At 33.7% G+C, this 21,555-nt stretch overlaps 1 protein-coding gene across 2 annotated transcripts in view; it reads left to right on the top strand.

Annotated features, from left to right (window-relative positions):
* Positions 1-21,285, top strand: part of CCDC178 (coiled-coil domain containing 178) — a 442,343-nt gene extending 421,058 nt beyond the window's left edge. For both annotated transcript variants that reach the window (XM_004742898.3, XM_004742897.3), the window contains one exon: positions 20,576-21,285. In XM_004742898.3, the coding sequence (XP_004742955.1) occupies positions 20,576-20,656 (81 nt within the window). In that variant the 3' untranslated portion in view covers positions 20,657-21,285. The remainder of the gene's footprint in view (positions 1-20,575) is intronic.
* Positions 21,286-21,555: the final 270 nt, after the last annotated feature.

Here is a 21,555-nt window from a genome sequence, read left to right as displayed (position 1 = left end):
TATTCTACAATCCTTTGTGAAGAAGTAGAGGCAGCTGCACCGGATCAGTGCAGATAGCTTTGGAGGGTAGCTAGTGAGTTCCAGCATCATTGCGCTAGCTGATATTTCTATGCTACTTTACATTTTCAATTTGTGTTTATTTTAACTTGACTATCACAAATAACCCTGGGAAGGAAGAGCTTATTATGCCCATTTTGCAGATAAATTAACTCTCAAAGAGCTTAAATGAACATTTCCATAACATAGCCTGTGTGTGGTAGAACCAGATTTAGATCCCAGATTTTCTTTTTGTTTTTTTTTTAAAGATTTTATTTATTTATTTGACAGACAGAGATTACAAGTAGGCAGAGAGGTAGGCAGAGAGAGAGAGGAAGGGAAGCAGGCTCCCTGCTGAGCAGAGAGCCTGATGCGGGGCTAGATCCCAGGACCCTGGAATCATGACCTGAGCTGAAGGCAGAGGCTTTAACCCACTGAGCCACACAGGCACCCCAGATCCAAGATTTTCTGATTCTTAATCCATACTATGCAAATGAAACATGCTGCTGTGGAGTGCTTACGTTTGGAAAAAGAGAGAGAGAAAGATAGATAGATAGATAGATAGATATCTATCTATCTATATCTATCTATATATATATATACTGAACCTACAATGGAAGACAGTGAAAGTTAAGCAAAGGCACCAACTGAATAATAGCGAATAGTCATTTAAAGAGAGTTACAGTACACAAATGGCATCTTAAAAAGCTAACTCATCCAGACTAGATTTTCAGTGCAAATATTTGAGAAATGGAGCTGAGAATCTACCATTTAAAAATGTAGGCCTACAATGACAGGATCAAGTAGGGCAACAGCAAAGGAAATAAAAAAGGGGGAAATGATGAACATTTCAAAGGCATAATCACACTGATATTATTGAAAAATGGACTTAGGTGAAATAGAGGGAAACAAACAATAACATGACTCTAAACTTTGAAGCTGAAGATGACCAAAATGATAAGAAAAAGAAAGGAGAATTAGTAGGATCCTAACCTCAAATGAAGTGAAGAATCTCATTTAGGTTATACTAAACTGAATAAGAGAGTGGGACCTACATCAACTGAAATCCTGACTGGGAGATAAAAAACCAAGAAGAGCTATAACAACACATTTTGTTGTCAAACTGTAGAGCCTTAAAGCCAGACATTTTAGTACTTCTGAGGATGTCAGTGAATTACAAAAAAAAAAAAAAAAAAAAAATCAGAGAAACAACAACAAATACCTTAGCAAATTCCTGGGTTTAGCTGGAGAGAAACATGTCATAATCAAGAGAAAGAAGAGAAGACCAAGAACTAGGAGAAAAATTAAGAATATACTATATAACAAAATCATAAGAAAAAAGTTGTAAGATTGGTCATCAGTGTCTGTAGTTACCACGAAGAGCTGGTGCATCTTTGAGGTGTATTTCTTTCCGTTGCAGAATGCATAATTGCCTCAAAATACCATATGTTTTTTACTTAGGCATTTGAAAATTTGGCTTGGAATTTTACTGATTCATAGCCTCCTTGGGAGCATCCACAGTAGGTGGGAGAGTTTGTGCATTTGATCTTACATCTTACTAACTTACTGTGGAAAACATTCCATAATCATGGCACCCGTTAAGCTAAATGGTTGTTTATATTATACAATATGACATTTATCCAGACTAAACTCATTATGACATGGAGCAGTTTATGTTGTATTTCTGAGTTTTTTATAAAATTTACATAATTGGTTCAATATCTGTCCAAAAAAAAAACCCCACCAGGATACATTTAAATTTATCATTGCACACGTATAAATATCAGGCATGAAAAGAAATGTAAAGATGGCCAGTATCTGAATTTTTTTCTTTTTCTTCAGTATCTGAGTCTTTAAAGGCCTCTCCCACATATCTGACTTTCTTAAACAGAAACTATTCATGATGATTCCTTGATCTTTTTCATTTACAAATGTTTGTAGAAATTTAAAAAGACAGGGCTGTTAAAAGATATATTAAGTCACAAAACAAAAGGGGGGAATATATAAATTAGTACTAGTCGTAGACAAATGAAAGACCTTTTAAATGTACATTAGAAGAGAAAGTAGACCATCTAGTAAGTGAATAAAGAGTCTATGTCTAGCAAATAGATAAAAGAAAGATACTCAGGTAAAAAATAATGATTTAAGCTTATTATTAGAAAAGAGAATAAAGGGACCCCTGGAATGGCTCAGTCATTTGAGCATCAGACTCTTGATTTCAGCTCAGGTCATGATCTCAGCATCTTGAGATTGAGCCCTGCATTGGAATTGAGATATCTTTCTCCCTCTCCCTCTGCCCCTCCCCCATGCTTGTGCTTTCCCTGTCTCTGTAAATAAATAAATAAACAAATACATAAATATAAAATCTTTTTAAAAAATAAAGAGAACAGAATGGCACCTATTATAGAATACCTTCAAGTAATGAAGACTTGTACATATTATTTTTTATCAAAAGACAGTAGGGAACACTAAGAAAATGTGAACAGAAGCCAATCAGCAAATTTAAAATGACAGAAATTATAAGAACTCAGTGAATAGATAATGAACTTATCAAGTTATAGACAGACAAGTTGTTTCTAAAAATCCTGAAAATGCTAAGACATAGCAAAGATCTGGGGAAATTTTGTGTGTGTGTGTGCATGAAAATTAGAAACTTTTCATTAATTCAATAAATATTTATTAAATATACATGTATGCAATATAAATATAAAGATGAACAAGGTTCAGTTCATGCTGTTATGAAAAATCTAGTCTGGTAGAAGAGACAAGAGGCATTGTCAATATAATGTGATAAATGCAAAGACAGGGTAAAAGAAAGAAATAGGAAGGCTTTTGAGCCAAAGGACAAAGGAAGTACTAAAGCTAGACCTGAAAGAGCCTTGCATATTACTGAAATTATAATATGTCCAGATGACTCACATTGAATTCAGTTGAACGAGAGCTATAAGTGAGTGTACAGATAAGCAGAAGCCAAATATTGCCAATAGTTGCATGCGATGAAAAGATCTTGGATCTTACCCTGAAAATATAGGGTGGGAGGTGGGAGACTGATAAATATAAAGAGAGGGAAATGGTAACATCTGAGTTTTAGAAAGATTTCTTGGGTTGATATATGGAAAGTAGATGGTAGGTGGACGGGGAAAAGGGGAGATGGAGAAGAGATTTCGTGACCAGACATGGGATTGATTAGGACATTCCTGCAGTTCTGACAGCTCATGGCCTCAAACAAGGTAATGTCATTGGAGATAGACAAAGTATCTGAGAGAAAATTTTAAACAGCAAAGACACCACCTGTCTTTAACTGGATGTAGCACTTGATTTCTACCGTAGTTCTCTTTATTACCTCTCTATGAATCCTGGTTTGTGCATTCAACAAAACATCATCCTCCACATTTCCTTCTCTTTCTTCCTTCTTTTTCGTGAAACAAATATTCTTTGATGTGGCTCCTTCCATTCTGGACATTGTCTTATACTGCTTCCTGTTTCTTTGAAGTCATCTCCATCACTGCCTCCCACTCTCTGATACCCCCAACTCTTACAAGAAGAATGTGACCATCCTTCTTGCTTCTATAAGTTCAGAGATTGTTTTTTCATACCTCATTTATAGTAATTATTTTATGAAAGCTTGACATTCTTGAATTTGTTTCACCAGGTAGATTGGGATGCCAAAAACAGTGCCATATTTGGCTGTATATTCCCAGTAGTGCCAAAGGCAATGTAGAATGCATGATGTTTTGACATATATGTCAAATATCTACATATGGTATTTATTTGGTATATACCTACGATGTGTATATATAGATACATATATGTATTGTATATATATATACACATACATATCTTCTTCAAAGTCTTTAAAATCTTGTGGGCAGGGCTTGTGGTTTGTTCACTCATTATACTCTGTAGAGTGTTGGGGAGCATACATTTTAATAGATTCTGTATAAATGCTTAATGAAGAAAATGGGCAGCTTTATCAAATGATTATCTGAGGTAGTATCCAGGAAATAATCTGATACTGAATTAGTTAATAGACATATCAGGGCAGTGTGAAGAACAATATCAGATATAATTTTTTCATACTTGAAGAAATCTTTTTATTTTTTTACAAGATATGCCCTGGAGGCAGTGGGTTTTTCAAGGCAGGTAAAGTACAATTTATTTTTTAAAATAATATTTGAGAGTTCTCTTGTGTATTAATTTTCCTGGCTCCAGTCTACCCTTGAGGCTAGGAAAAAATCAAGAAATTGTATAAAACCAATTTTACAAAACCAAAATGATGATATATGTAAAAGGAAGCTTATGAATTCACATTTCTAGAAATTTTAATGTAAAAAAACTTACTAATTTGCATTTATTTATGAGCTCATTATTTACAAGTAAATATACAGTAGCAAAAAGTTCAGTCAAAATAAGGAAGTCCATTGAAAAAAAGAATTTCAAGTCTTCAGAAATTAGCAGCAAGAGATTATGTTACTAGATTATTTGACAAGAGAGAAGAAAAAGTATCTAGTTGTGTATGAGCTATGAAGGGCTACTTAATTCTTTTGTTACTAAAGATAGCATTTCTAAAAGGGTATTTTGTTCATCATTTTTAAGTTGGGCCAGGTGACCAGTTATTGTTTTGATAACAAAGATAAATTCAGTAATGGGATAAACATGTCATATTATTATTAAACAAGATAGGCTACAGTTTGCCAGTGGCAAGGCACACATAGACTGTATTTGAAAGACAAATAGCCCAAGATATTGATGAAATCTATAGACATGAGATTTTTTTTTCTATAAGAAATATGATTTACTGCCTAAAGATATCAAGCCTGTAGCTTTGAACGAGAGCCCACTGCCACTGTGGCTTTACCAGCTAAGCCAATTAATAGGTACAGAAAATACTGAATGTGATTAAACCGTTAGGATATGGTCCCATAATTCCCCCAGATTATCCCACAAGGCAGAATAATTTCAGTAAGATTATATACCAGCAAATTGCCTTCAAACATAGGTTTACATAGGTGTTAATGAAATTTTAAAAAAAAGAATGAATCTATAGCTAGATTGTAAAACAACTGCTGTTGGCCATATTAATAAATTCAGTTTCACAAACTGATAAAACGAATTCTTCTGATAAAATGAATAAAGCTGTAGGTCTTAGAAACATAACTGTACCACAGTAAAAGCAACAAAAATCTATACAAGAAAAATAATGTGCTTGTTTTACAAAGGTGCTAAAACAAAAATTAGCATTAAAAACAACAAAGAACAGTAAATCATTTTATTAAGAGCTGCTTTTAGGTACACTATCTGTACATCTTTCAGAACTGAGGAACCATTATATTCTGGTACAATTCAAAACATTATATTTTCAGACACTTGCCATAGAGCAGAGCATTTTTATTCCCATAACAGATTATTTTAATACATTTAGTAAGTTTTGTTTATCACGAATAACACTGTATGAGCTAACTTTAAAATATAAATTATTTTAAATAATATTTCTAAAATAAGTTTTATTATATTTGTAAATAATCTCAAAGAGATGAAGTTTAAACTAAGAAATCTATTTATTAATAGTTACTAGTACATATAAATTCAATTATTTGTATGAACTCTGATCATGGAACCTCAGTCTATTTTTAATTTGCAAGATATTCTTCATGCAACTTTGTGAAGTTTTATTTAAAGATTTGATAAGATTGAGTGCTTTCTCTAGTTCTTTTACTTATACAAGAACTTAAATATCACTAAATCCAAATTATGCAGATAATATGCACCTAAGATCTTCAGCTATTTTCCTGTAAATTTTGTAACAACTCTTAAATTTCTGCTTATGTTATAAAATATGTTACAAAATATGTTACATACTTATTTTATTAAAATCAGCTCTGATTTCCTGCAGCTAAATTTTGTAATCTTGTGAAAAGTGGCAGCAGTTTTCTTTCTAGTGTGTATGAAACCCATGAAGTATTCCATAATTAAGAGAACTTTCATATTTTTTCAAATATTTTACACCATATAACAATTTTTCTACTTTATTATAGTGGAACCATTATATATTTTAAGTAACCAATGAATCCTGGCCTTATTCATCATATTGCAGTTACATTTTAGTTGTATTTTCATTTTGTTTTTACTTTTCAAGGAATCAAGTCACAAAACCATTAAACTCAATTATATGTTTGTGTTTATCAATGTCTCTGATTTTTATCAATTCTGGTGTTGTCTTTTATTCATATATAAACATAGACTTACCTTACCTTTTCAAGAAAACAGTTTTCTAAGACAAAAGTTACAAATAAATTAAATAAATTATTTTCAGCTGTAAAATTCAGTTATATTCAAGTACTTTTGATTTCCCTCACCCTCTTTTGATAATGAATATTGTATCATATATTTTCATCACAATATCAACAATAACTTACAAATTTTAATGATTTTAAGTATACATTTCTCCTTTCTCATATTCAGAATTCGAGCAGAGGAAAAATTAGCATATTAGTACCAAATTTCTCTAACCAGAAAATTAATTTTTTTTTAGAAAAACATTTTTGTTAGATATATCTGATAAAGGGTTAGTACCCCAAAATCTATAAAGAACTTATCAAGCTCAACACCCCAAAACCAATAATCCAGTTAAGAAAAGGGCAGAAAATATGGACAGACATTTTTCCAAAGAAGACATTCAGAAAGCTAACATTCCCATGAAAAGATACTCAACATCACTCATCATCAGGGAAATACAAATCAAAATCATAATGAGATACCACTTCACACCTGTCTGAATGGCTAAAAGAAAGAACACAAGAAACAACAGGTGTTGGCAAGGATGTGGAGAAAGGGGAACCCTCTTACACTGTTGGTGGGAATGCAAACTGGTGCAACCACTCTTGAGAAACAGTATGGAGGTTCCTCAAAAGTTAAAAATAGAACTACCCTATGATCCAGCAATTGCACTACTAAGTATTTAACCAAAGGATGCAAAAAATACAGATTCAGAGGGGTACACACACCCCAATGTTTGTAGCAGCATTATCAACAATAGCTAAACTATTAGAAAAACATCTTGATAGGCAAGTTGAGGTAGGGTGTGAAAGAAGATAAAACAATAAGCAAAGACTGTATCTGATAATTTGTCATTTAATTCTTGAGTGAAAGGAATAGTAGAAGAATTACTCACAGTCTGGTATGATGGAAGGCCAGAGGTCAGGTTGACAGAAAAAACTAAGGTATAATCAGGAGCAAAGATGTTCAATTAGTATTCTGTATTGTAATGATGTAATCCACCACCACCCACCTTCTCTAAACCCCTGGTAATCTCTGCTACCATACATAAAATCTTCAGTTTTATCTTTATTGTGAAAATTAAGGAAAAGAGATAAATTCTGTGGCCAAGTTGACAAGGTAAGGCACAGGATAACACTCAGTAAGGTGACATGACCCCCAAATAGTATATTATAGCTAGAGAAGATAATGGGGGCATTAGCACACCAGGAATTCATAGTTTTGAGAAAGGCATGAAACTATTTATGATAAAGTAAACCAATGTATACACCAAAATTGGACAGCTGGGAACAAGGGAGAATTTTGTAGGGAACCAACAATAGAAAAATTATCCTAATTGAATGTAAAAGCATGTATAAATCCATAAAGGTATAAGAATATCATGATAATAATTCAGAAGGAAAAGAAGGATGTTAGCTGAGATTGATTTCAAGTTTGAAATTAAAGAGAATGGAGGCTATTTAGATAAGGGAGATAGATTCTAGAGACATGTGTAGTAAGGTGATGAGTCTTGAGCTCAGGAAGACCCTTGGGCTAAAAAGAATATTTTAGGACTCATAAGGACATTACTGGTAGTTGACATTATGGGGAAGGTATTCAATTATACCATAGGAATAGGTATCAGGAACACAAGTCTAAAAATCTGCATTAACCACAAATATGTTTCAGTATTATAAATTAAATTTTCTTCATTAATGTCCTTCCATTAAAGTGGTATATATCCAAAATTTTCCTAGAATTACTAATAGAAAATTTTACTTAGCTTTAACCTTGCCTATTAAATTGATCACATTTCTAAACTCTACCAGTCAAGGTTGTAAGGGGATCCCACAAAGGAGTCACACAAATTCACATCACCCAGTTTCTTGGGGTAATTGTTTACTGTTAGAAACCAGAAGAAATTATCAAAAATGCATGAAATCAAATGATACTTTCAGCCAAAATAAAGTTGCAGGGGTCATATTTACCCTTTTACCTAAAACAGCCAAATGCCAAACAAAATATATGGAACAACAGTTTTCAATGCATTTGACAAATCAAGGATAGTGATTTAGAAAGAGATGAGACAAACAAGGCAAAACCTCTAAATTGGTTCAGCTTACTGCCCTGAGAGAATTTATAGACCATTATATAAGCTGATAGTGGGGGAAATAAATAGAGGGGAATTCTGTAGACGCCAAGAGTTGAGTGGATGGAGCTCAGAGTTTAAGAAGATCAAGGCAACTACAGTACACAGGAGAGAGTATTCTGCAGAGAACCCTAGAAATTTGCTAAGATTCCTCCTTAAATAACTAGTTGAGCAATATATGCTTATAAGAAAACTACCTTAGCCCAAGGAAAGTTAAAATAGTATCTGGTTGTTACACAAGACATGTTCCTTCAAAACAGAATGAAAAACCTCACAATTTGTAGTCTCAGAAAAGTCTCGTCTTGATAGGGGATTAATTAACTATAGACCAACATAGCTCTGTCTCTACCTAACAGATCTTGAAAGTAATATTCAAAAGATCAGACGGGTTTCCAAGTAACTTAAATGTAACTCTAAACAAATCGCAAGACTATTTATAGGAGTGTAAAAATATCAAGCACCAAAGAAGGTAAAATTCAAAATGTATGACAACCAATAAAACATCACAAGGCATACAAAAAAGCAGAAAAATACAAACCAATAATGAGAAAAATCAACCAGTTGAAACTGACATGGAACTGCCACAGAGGTTAGAATGAGCAGACAAGTACATTAAGCAATTATTATAACTGTTTTCCATATGTTAATAAATTATGTAGAGGCATTGAAGGACACAAAATAGAAATATAGAAAAACTACAATGCCTGAGATGAAAAATACATAGGATACTATTAATGACAGATTTGTTATTTCATAAAAAAAAAAGATTAGTGAATATTAATTCTAAGAAATAGAAACTATCCAAAATGAAAGACAAAGAAAAATATTTTTTGAAATGAAAAGAGTTTCAGTAAGGTATGAGATGTCTTCAAACAGCCAAATATATGTAACATGTAATTCCCTAAAGGACAGGGGAAAGAGAGGAGAACAGAAAAAAATATTCAAAGAAATTATGGCTGATTTTTTTTCCAAATTTAATGGAAACTGTAAAAAAAAAGTAAAAAATTTCAACAGACTACAACCTCATGAAGTATAAAAAACTACACCAACAAATATCATAATCGAACAGCACAAAACCGGTGATAAAGAGAAAATTTTAAAACCAGCCAGACACTGAAAAAATGTGTTACATACAAAGGTACAAAACTAAGGTTGACAAAAGATTGAAATCAAAAGACAGTGGAGTAATATATTTAAAGTAATTGGCTTAGGGAAGCCAAAAAGGTGAGGCACAGGATAACACAGGTGAAATGAATTTTATACACAGTTATGTCCTTTAAAAGAGTCCAAAGTAAAGACTTTTTCAGATAGATAGAAGTTGAAAAAAATCATTACCAGCAGACTTGCACTATAAGAGATGTTAAAGGAAGTTCTTTATGCAGAGGAAAAAAGACACCAGATGAAAATCAGAAACTATTCAAAGGAACACTTCCAGAAACGGTAACTACCTGAGGGAACATATGAGATTTTTTTCATATTTTTTCAAAACATTTGTAAATGACAAGTGACTGTTTAAGCAAACAATGTATAGCAATATAGTACATAGTTTATAGATATCTGTAAGTGGAAATGTATGACTACATTAGCATGATAACCAAGAGAGAAGAAACATATTAATCTATGAATTTATATTACATGTGACATATAAAAAATCTCCCAACAAAGAGAAATTCAGGACCAGATGACTTTTGGTGCCTCCCACCAAACATTTAAAGAAGGGTTTGTAACAATCCTTCTCAAAGTCTTACAAAAAATTGAAGAGGAAATGGTGCTTCCAAACTTAAGGCCCAAGGCCACCATTACCCTGATACCAAAGCCAGATATGGACAGTACAAGAAAAAAAAATTGCAGGTCAATACCAGTGATGAACGTAGATACAAAATTCTCAACAAAATGTTAGTAAACTGATCAACACTGCATTAAAAAGATCATCCACCATAATCAAGTGGGATTTATTCCTGAGATGTAAGCATGGTTCAACACACACTAACCCATAAATATGATGTACCACATTAACAAAATGAAAGATAAAAATCATATTGTTGTCTCAATAGGTGCAGAGAAAGCATATGACAAAATTCAACACCCTTTTATGGATTAAAAAAAAAAACACTCAACAAGTTAGGTATAGATCAAATGTACTTCAATACAATAAAGGGCATATATTTCAGTCCACAGCCAATGTCATACTCAATAGTGAAAAGCTGAATACTTTTCCCTTACCATCAGGAACAAGATAAGGATGCCCATTCTCACTACTTTTATTCAACATAGTGCTGGAAGATCTAGTCACAGCAATGAGACAAAAGAGATAAAAGGCATCAAAATCAGAAAGAAAGAAGTAATACTTTCTATGTTTGCAGATGATATGATCTTATATATAGAAACTCCTAAAGGCTCCACCAAAAAAAAAAAAAATTCTTGAGACCTAAAACAAATTAAGTAAAGTTGCAGGATACAGAATCAATACACAAAAACCAGTTGTGTTTCTATACACTAACAATGAACTATCAAAAAGAGAAAATAAGAAAATCCCATTTATAATAATAGCACCAAAAAGAATAAAATACTTGGAAATAAATTTTCTAAGGACCAGATCTGTATATTGAGAATTACAAACATTGATGAAAGAAATTAAAGAAGACACAAATAAACGGAGAGATATTTCATGTTCATTGATTTGAAGAGTTACTCTTGTTTAATTACCCATACTACCCAAAATGATCTAATGCAGTGATCTAATTTCTGTAAAAATTCCAATTTCACTTTTCACAGAAATAGAAAAAAAGTATCCTAAAATGCAAATGGAACTACAAAAGGCCACGAACAGCCAAAGCAACCTATGAAAGGAGAATAAAACTAGAAGCAGCATATTTCTGATTTCAAACTATGTTACAAAAAGAAAAACAAAAGAGTATGGTATAAAAACAGACCCATAGATCAATGGAACAGAATTAAGAGCCCAAAGATACACTTGTGTATATATGGTTAATTAAATTTTGACAAAAGAACCAAGAATATACAATGGGAAAAGATAGTTTCTTCAGTAGTGTTGGAAAACCACATGTGAAAGAATGAAGCTGGACTCCTATCTTACATCACACACACACAAAAAGGAAAAACTCCAAATGGAACAACACTTGAATGTAAGACTAGAAACCATAAAATTCCTAGAAGAAAATACAAGGGTTGAGCTCCTTAACATTAGTCATAGCAATAATTTTTTTTTAAATTTTACCTCAAAAGCAAAAACAAGCAAATGGGACTACATCAAATTAAAAAGCTTCTGCCCAGAAAAGGAAACCATCAACAAAATTAAAAGGCAGACTATAGAATGGGAAAAAATATTTGCAAACCACACATATCCAATAAGGAGTTAATATCCAAAATACACAAAGCACTTGTATTGACCCAATCGCAAGAAACAAGCAAATAACCCAATTAAAAAATGGCCAAAGGACCCGAATAGATATTTTTCCAATACAGTTATTCAACAGGTACATGAAAATGTGCTCAGTATCACTAATTATTAGGGAAAAGCAAATCAAAATCACAATATATCACTTCATACCTCTTAGGATATCAATCATCAAAGATAAGAGATAAATGCTGAGGAGGATGTAGAGAATCCTTATACAGTGTTGATGAGAATGTAAGCTGGCACAGCCATTATGGAAAACAGTATGGAGGTTCCTCAAGAATTTAAAAGTAGAACTCCTATATGACCCACCAATCCTACTTCTGGGTTTATAACCAAAGGAAATGAAATAATTATTTCACAGAGATATCTGTACTCCCATGTTCATCGTAGGTTTATTCACGATTGCCAAAGTATGCAAACGACCTAAGTGTTCACTGACAGATGAATAGATAAAGAAAATGCAGTACACGTATGGAATGGAATATTATTCATTCTTCAAAAAGAGGGAAATCCTGCCATTTGTAACAACAAAGGAAAGCATTGTGCTGAGTGAAATAAGCCAGACAGAGAAAGAAAAATAGTGCATGGTATCATCTATATGTAGAATCAAAAACAAAATTTAAAAATGGAGATCATAGTGCTTGCCAGTGGCTGCAGGTATGGTTGGGGGAAATGGGAGAAGTTCATAAAAGGGCACAGGCTTTCAGCTATAAGATGAATAAGGTCTGAGGATTTAATGCAAAACATAGTGACTATATTTGATAACATTGCATTGCATAACTGAAATTTGCTAGAAAGCAGAATATAAGTGTTTTTAACCCCCCCCAAAAGGATAAATTTGTAAGGTAATGTTTGTATTAATTCTATTGTGGGAATCCTTTCACAATATATACATATATGAAATCATTACATTGTAATACTTTAAATATACATATGACAGTATTGTCGATTACACCTCAGTAAAGCTGAAACAAAGCAAATTCAGCATCTATTGTATTTTCTATATAAATGCATCATCCATTCATAGTCTTCATATTTTTAGTCCTAATATCTTGAATTAATATTTTTCAAATAGTGTTTTCCCTCAGAATTCATTGGAAAGCAATTACAGTGAAAAGAATTTCAAAAAAAGATGGTGTATGTAAAAGGATATCTTATTTTAGTCTTGCTGAAATAGCAAATTCCAAATTCACAAAGGATTTTTTTTTGGGGGGTGGGGGCTTTAGGGCTAATTCTAGAGACTGTAACTCATTTGGAGCCAAACCTATCCCCCTGCAAGGTTAGCACATCAGTGTCATGCTCGCTTTCCACAGGATTCTTTGAGAGCTCTGATAAGGAAGTCGCTCAGAGCACAAAAGGATCACTGGCAATAGATTACCTGAGATTTCTAACGATGTAAACAACAAGGTGTTGCACAATATCAGGAGATTTTGTTGATACTCTAATCATCAAGTCTAACATAACTAGAGAGAGTTCATAATGGCACAGAACGAAGCTACTTTCATGCACAAGAGATAGTTTTCCTAAAGCTTTTTAAATAAAACAAGAGCAAGATAATTTAAGCTTAATCTGTATGAAAGAATAACAAAACCAAGGGAATATTTAGAGCTCATTTAAAATCAAACCCAACTAAACTAACATCTAGGAAACCTAAGCATTTTTGCTCTTAACATCCCACACTGTATGATGTCAAGTCAAAAATGTAGAATAACCAGTTGTGTCTCTGCACCAACATGGTAAAAACAATATACAGACGTATCAAAACTACAGGATTGGCTACAGAGAAATCCAAGTTTGTAAAAATTCCAAAATGCATGGTCCTTCGCATTTAGGTCATTTCCTGGCAAACAGTCATTTGGTTGGGCTTCTGAAATGCTTCATGATTTTATGCCGCATGGATTCCAAATCATGTTTTTACTGAAGCAGAAGTTCATATTGAGCTGAAATACATTGGTTTAAAAATTATTGAAATTCAAATACAATGTAAAGGAAACTGTATGTATTCTTATGAAACAAAATTAAATTACAGTGCTAAATTGTTTCACAATAAGCCTGTTTTCCAAGTCAAACTTTATCTAGTCAGCAATCTCAAATTAATTAGACTAATTGCCAAAGTTTCAAACTTTGGGACTTTGTTCATATTCACAAATGGTATACATCAGAAAACTCATGAAATTTTTAAGTAACATGACCATTAAACATTTTATACATTATAAGCAAACCATTTACCAATCACTGTGAGGTCTCATTATTGCTAACAGCTTTGGAATCATCTCTAGAACCCTCAGCTACCCTTTGGAGCATATACGGCAATCCCAAGTCTCTTTCATTTGTGTAGATTAGATTTTTAGAACAATCAAAACAAATTCAGAGTCCAGAACGATGAATGAAATGAACGATTAACTGTACTGTTCAAGACCTTCGGTAATACAGGTCGAATTTATCCTTTTAGTTTTATCTAGTACCCCAGAAACACGGGTTTGTTTATTCAGAGTAGATCCTATGTTTTTCTGTCTCCTGGTTCATCTTTCTAGGTCTAGTCTACAAGGCATGTCATTTGTGAGCTATCACTGAATCCATAACTAGAAGTAGCATTTCCCTCCTGACAACCACGGCTCATCTGTGGCCATATCACATTACATGTCGTGATAAACTGTTACGTCCACATTCCTTGAGGCCAAACTGTATTTTGCTCCAACTTCAGAGATCGGAGGGGCAGTGAGGAGAGGGTGGTAGTGTACTACTTTTCCACTTCTGACCACAGTATCTGCCATGGTACCAAAAGGAGATGCCTTAAACATAAATGAAAATGAGAGTTTGTTCAGTGAATAAATGAAAGAGAAAGGTAATTTACACTGTCCATGCAAAGGTTGAAATTTAAGCACCAAGGTTCAATTTAACTTATTTATTTTCTTCCCACCAAGACAGTTTTTCCACAGTACATCCTTTGGGATTTTAAGAGGTGCTACCAGCTGAAAGATCAAGTGGACAATACATTTCTGAAATGCTGGATAGTAAAACACTAAGCCAGTTTTCTTCTTTTTTTTTAATGTCAGCATATCTGGGACTATTTAATACGCTAATGTGCTTGATAACTCTTGGAAGAGTGGGGTAGAATATTCAAGGGTTACCAGATTTTTGACCACAGAACATTTTGGTTTTCGGCAGAAGAAACATTGTCCTCTGAGAAGGAAAGCACACAGGATTAAATTTATGCTAATTAAATTAGCAATAAATATGGGAACAGAAAAAAAGTGAAGGAGGATCCAATTTTATTTACAGGAAAAATTTGGGGAGAGGTTACTTCCCATGCTGAATTCTAGGTAGGCAAGCCTTTGTTTCCTGAAAAGAAAAACAGGGCCTACTATTACCCACAGTTTTGTTTGTTTGTTTGTTTGTTTGTAAGAAGTCTAGCAAGATCACAGAACTTGATCATTCATCTTTTTATTTTACTAATGGCTTGAAGACCCTTGAAAAATTTTCCTCCCTCAGAATATATTGGTTTAGGGTTAGTCATCCTCTTTTTAAATTACTATGTTAAACGCAAAATTAAAGTATCACTTTCTCTTTATCATTTGATGTGTTGCCAAAGATAGGACTGTTTTCCTGGTAAATATAAATTACATTACGCCACATTTTCTGAAAGGCTGCCTAGTTATCCACCTAATAAGGTTGCTGGTTCTTCCCAGTCTCCTGTCTCCCAGCATAAAGGCCTGTAGCTGCTTTGGTCTCTCTGAATTTCTAACTTACTTTTCGGGAAATCTGATAATATTTGAAATACCAGTTAAAATCTAGCAATATAATGTTTCTTATGAATGCTCCCCCGCCAAAAATCTAATAACATTGCATAAAAAAAAGACAAAGTAACAATTTTCTTTCTTCAAAACCACTCAGCTATGCAATCTTTAGTTCTTTTAGACCTTCAGAAGGTATGATCAGTATGCATAGGAAAAGTCATGTCTCTTACTTCACTTTGCAAGAGTGCACTGCAGAGCATTAATAGCTGCATTGCCTTGTTAATAAACTTCAGTCAAAATGCTTTGGGAGATAATTTGATTAAAAAAAAGAATAAAAAACACCGAAGCTGAAATATTGCTTTTATAAGCTGCAAGATCAATTCACCATGTGCTTTTTTAATCAACTGAAATATATACATTTAAACAGAAAACACAGATGACTTAGCATCCCCCCATATCATGTCAGTGAGCGTGACTAGTTCCTTGTAATTTTTTTTTTCTAATACTCTCTTGTGCTCTGACTTATGAGGGAAAAACTTTCCATGAAAAATGTGTGCTACTTTTCCACTTTTGGCCTTGTATGTGCTTCTTCTCTGCCTTAATTACAATATAAATCAACTGCAAAAAAAGATTTACAGTGATTACACCTCACTTAGAGAGCTGTGAAGATTGATCTGGAAGGGGTATGTTTGTCAAGCTCTGCGTCTGCTTCTCATCTTAGCTAGTTCTAAAGGGAATCCCAGGACAACATATTCAAAAAGAAGTAAATGTGGGAGGGAAAATCTCTGGCATATCATTCTGTTCTTTGTGTTCTCACTGAATATGCCAACAACTTACTCTTAGAAAACTCCAGGACTTTTCAAACCGTGTGAACTTCAAACCCAAGTATTTACTACATTAGGAGAAAATATCACCATAGCTACCGAACTGATCCCTGAGTATCCCCCATTTTCTCTGCACCCAGCTGGGTGAAATAGAAATTGAAACACGAAACTTCCTGTTTCAAATGAATTAATTTTTTCTTTTAAGATTTTTGTTTATTTATTTTAGAGAGAGAAAGGAAGCACTTGCAGGCTTGAGCATGCAAGTGTGGGTAGGGCAGAGGAAGAGGGAGAATCCTAAGCAGACTCCACATTGACAGTGGAGCCTAACTTGGGGCTCGATCTCAGTACCCTGAGAGCATGACCTCAGCCAAAATCAAGAGTCCCACACTCAACTGACTGAGCCACCTAGGTACCCCTCATATGGATTAACTCTTATCACCACCAGTAAAAATTTATTAAGGACATATATTCAGGTCACTGTACTAGTTTCTTGGAGAGAAGTTAATCAGTCCTTACTTTTAGGAAGTTTGTCTTTTTTCTAGGGTAAATTCATTATCAATGTGATCACACCAGGCAGAACAAAAACATACAATTAAGAAACTAAGCTGACACAATATAATGCATCCTTACATTGTAGCAAGTCTCATAGCTTGACATAACTTTCTGTACCTCTACATGTACATGTACATCTACCTGTACATCTGTCCTGCCCACCACATTGCTGTTCAAGGCAGGCTGGTGAGACTGTAGTCAGAAGGATCAAGGAGATGAAATAGCATGCCTTTAGATTTATTTGTGTTGGATTTCTTTGAAAGCCAACTTGACTGCTTCATTTAAAAAGTGACCTCAGTGATTCCTTCTCGATAATGTAATAAAGCCTCTAATAAATTATTTTTTAAAAGATTTTATTTATTTATTTGACAGAGAGAGATCACAAGTAGGCAGAGAGGCAGGCAGAGAGAGAGGAAGAAGCAGGCTCCCTGCTGAGCAGAGAGCCCAAAGGAGGGCTCAATCCCAAGACCCTGGGATCATGACCTGAGCTGAAGACAAAGGCTTTAACCCACTGAGCCACCCAGGTGCCCACCTCTAATAAATTATTAGGAGAGCTATTTACTAATTTGCCACTATATCCCCTTTAAAAATGGGCTTATCTTTCCAAACAATACTCCTGAAAAATCATGTTTTCCTGTTCAACAGTTACCTACTTTTATTGTTTCCCTACAGTGAAAAGGCTCTTATTGAAGAACCAAGTGCCAAAGGTTTTCACTCTCAGTTCATGTGAGGACTCAGAAAGGAGTGTAATCATACTTTAAAAATAAAGTATATTCTCAAATCTAGAAATTAGCTAGTAATTGAAATTATCATCACAGTATTTTAACTGATGACCACTGAACTCTTTTCTGGCAAACGGCTCATAGAGCATTAATTGCATGTCACATTACAGATCTGCAGATTTAAGTTCTGTCTTGTCCTTGGGACTGTGAGTTCTAAAGCAACTTTTTAAGTGTCTTTTAGGGTACAAAAGAAATCATTAAACTGAAAAAGTTCTATTTGATCTGAGAGAGATGTACTTCATTGTCCCGTCAAATATCATTCCCTGTTCCTCTAACCCATATTATCATCTACCACTTTAGATGGTGCTAAGAAGTTCCACTGCCTTCTACTACTACCCACAGCATCCAAGAAACTAAGGACACTCCAGAAACCATTTTCTACATAAAGCAAATTCAAAGGGTTTTAGAAAAGAAGTTTATTCTGACTTCATTCTGATCAATGTTTAAGTGGGGATAACCTGGACTTTTTTTTACAATCCTATTTACATTTTAATGGATTATTTAAAATAGCTCATCATAGCAACTCTTACTAATATACAAATAAGATCCTAATTTAAGAAGAAAAAATAATCCTTCCCTCTAATATCAATCAACAAATAATATTACTAGATATAATATCTGCATTATGAAGTTTGCAAGATGCAAAAGAAAAGATAAAAATGAAACTTTGAAAATGTGACCATATACAAAACTTTATACACTCACAGAAATATAAATCTTATTTCAAATTTTACCTCAAAATTGGCCCTCTTCTTAATAATTGATATGGGGTTGGTTTAACATTGGATTTGATCTTCATCATGGAAGAATTTTTATTTCCCTAATCAATACTGAAAACACAATATGAAAGAAACATTTACCATCTTAAGCAAATGGGCTATTTGAGCACCTTAGAAACACTCCTACACATCAGGAATGTAATTATATGCTAATTTAAGATTAACAGAATGCAGACTGGCATTTTATTATGCAAATCACATATCAATTGTAATTAGCTATTTATTAAAGCAAGACTTAGCCTAGTTAGATCGATCATACAAAATTAAGATTTAGATTCATTGTTTCTCCATTTGGCTATCTATTGAATTATAATACAATATCTGTTTCCATATACAGACCCACACATCTCAGGTATACAGGAGCTGAAGTTTGATTACCGACAAGTGTCTGAAGTAGGAAAGCATGGATAGTAAACACGTCCACCCTGCTTTTATTTGCCTCTCGACTCATGCGAGTTATCAATGCTGGTTACAAAATGAAATTATGTACAAATGTTTCCTATGTCCTGTCTTTTACTTCAAAGATAAAGTTTCAGCCACCATCATCATTCCCTGGTGCTCTCTCCATAATCAAGACAAATTTTTACTAATTGTAAAACATGACCATGTTTCACGATAAAAAAGACAGCTATATTTTAGCCCATTGACTGCTTCAATATTCTGTATATCTGCGATAGTCTCATTTCTAACAAGTGTTTCTGTCACCTTTCACTGTTCTGATAGGACATTTTTATCATACAATTTGACCGAATCCAGCCATGAGGTCCTTTAAGAGTAGGATATTTTTTAGGCTTTATTCAGATAAATATTCAATATTTCATCCTTATCTCTTACTTAAAATCTCTGTTCTTTTCTTAGTTCTGTTCCTCTTCTTAGAGAAAAATATTTTGTAAACGCCTTTTTGGAAATAAGTATAAAATCCTTTGTGTTATCAAGATATAAATATCACACTATATCTTACTGTATATTTAAGGTAGAATAATCAGTTCAAATTCACTTAGTTTCCATAAGAATGTTTTATACCTGCTTAAGTATAACCTTTGTGTCTGTATTTAGAAAGTGTGTTCATGATGGCATTGAGACATCCAGAGCCAGACCTTTTAAGGGATTATTTCACTTCTTGGGTAATTAAAGCAATTTAGCCTTTGGTGTAGAGGCTATGAATAGCACTTGAGGGATGAGGCATGTAATAATTACCCAGAAAACTACTAATATGTATTATGGCTCAGTTATAACATGCATTTAGAATAGCAGCAGACCGAATCAATATTGAAAACCAGAGCACACATTCATAGTAAACATTCTGAATATCTAAAAACAAAAATGAAGACTCCTTTTACATAAAAGAATATCTTGAGAAAAATCTCTTCTGATACACCTTCCAGCCAAGTTTCTGTTACTGATTTCGCACTTGTGTTCAGAAGAAGCATATGTTTAAAAGAAAATGGTAGGGATTTCTACCAAATGTAGGTGTAAATATATATTACATTTTACACAAACATTTTGTTAATTATGTACTTTCATATATATGTATGTTAATATGTTGTTGTTTTCCTCACATTAGATTGTAAACTCCATGAGGGTGAGAAATTTTCCTCTTTTTCCCCATTGCTATAAATAAATATATTTTTGAATGAACGTAAACATTCAGTTATTGAATCTAGTGACAGTCATCATCATCCAGCCTTATACAATAACCCAGATTTCACTTTCTGTATATAATAAAATTATCTAGAAGACACTGCAGTAGGGCAGGGATGATGAGGATAAAAGAATCTCTAAAGCGGTAGAGTATTTTAAGTGTCTGATTCACTTTCTGCCTTAAAGCTAGTTTGATTTTTAAAGTTAAGAATTGGCTAGGTCAGATGAAAAAACATTCCTTGGCATTTGCACTGTTGGTCTCCTACAAAGAGTAATGTAATGGTGTTTGTTGTTATTTTTATTGTTGGTAAGTCCTCCACATGTATGACTTTAAAATAATACTGTTTTCTTAATTAATGAGTAGTTACTGATTTTTGTTTGTTTGTCACTTCTAAACAGGAGGAATCTTCAAATTTAATGCAACACATCTTAGATTTCTTCCAGACTTTGACAGATGGCTCATGTAAAGACGATGGTTAAGCAAACAACCAATGTATCTTGGATGCTGAAATAAAAGACAAGAAAAGTCACACAGTTCAGATAACAGTGTAATTGGACATTCACCTGTTTGCCATTTCACACTTCCATGGACGAAAAACTCACTCACCTCCCAGCATGCTTTGCCACTCTTTTACTTACAGCAAATCCATAACAATGAAACAGGTGACTTTCATGCTGCTGTCAGGAACGATCTAATTTCAGCTCTGGGTGACTGATTGCAATTGGCTTTGCCTCATCTGATAATTAATCTATGTCACCATTAATTGGAAGAGAGAATAATTACTGGCAGTGTTGACAGTGACTGTTCGCTTCCCCAGATTTCCCCATCGTGTTGGCCCAAATAAAGGCTTTGCGATTCAGTACTTAAAGTTTGTTTAAACTGTAACAATACCTATGCCCATGTGACACTTTCAGACACTCTGTCTAATGTACTTTTGTTTTTGTGTTTACCAATCTTTTTTAGCTCACTGAGAGCTGTCTCTCTCAATCACTCCTCAATGTTCTATCTTAATTTTGTGGAAGTTTAAAGTTTTCAATGAGCTGGAGATGAATGATTAATGAATAAATTTAAATGCTTCATTTTGTCTATGGATCATTAGTCAAGTCCTTTGTGGTAAGGACCTGAGAAAGGAGGGGAAATTATTGAGACATTAGCCTGAAGCGAGCTTGAGGTAAATATTATGCAAAAGAGAGAGAGAGAGACAGAAAGATGGAGACACACACACGCACGCACACACGCGCACACACACAGAGAAAGAGAGAAACAGAAGAAAATGGAGAACTGCAAATGAACAACTTTGATGGCCCTGGTGAAAGACCTCCAGAAATTTCTAATCCTTGGTCTCTCCCAGTTTAGTTTAATGGGCCCATCTGGCCAT

The sequence above is a fragment of the Mustela putorius genome, unplaced genomic scaffold (genome assembly GCF_011764305.1).
Source record: "Mustela putorius furo isolate JIRA1106 unplaced genomic scaffold, ASM1176430v1.1 tig00003858_pilon_pilon_pilon, whole genome shotgun sequence".
Taxonomy (NCBI): Eukaryota; Metazoa; Chordata; class Mammalia; order Carnivora; family Mustelidae; genus Mustela; species Mustela putorius.
This window is presented reverse-complemented; position numbering and strand designations above follow the sequence as displayed.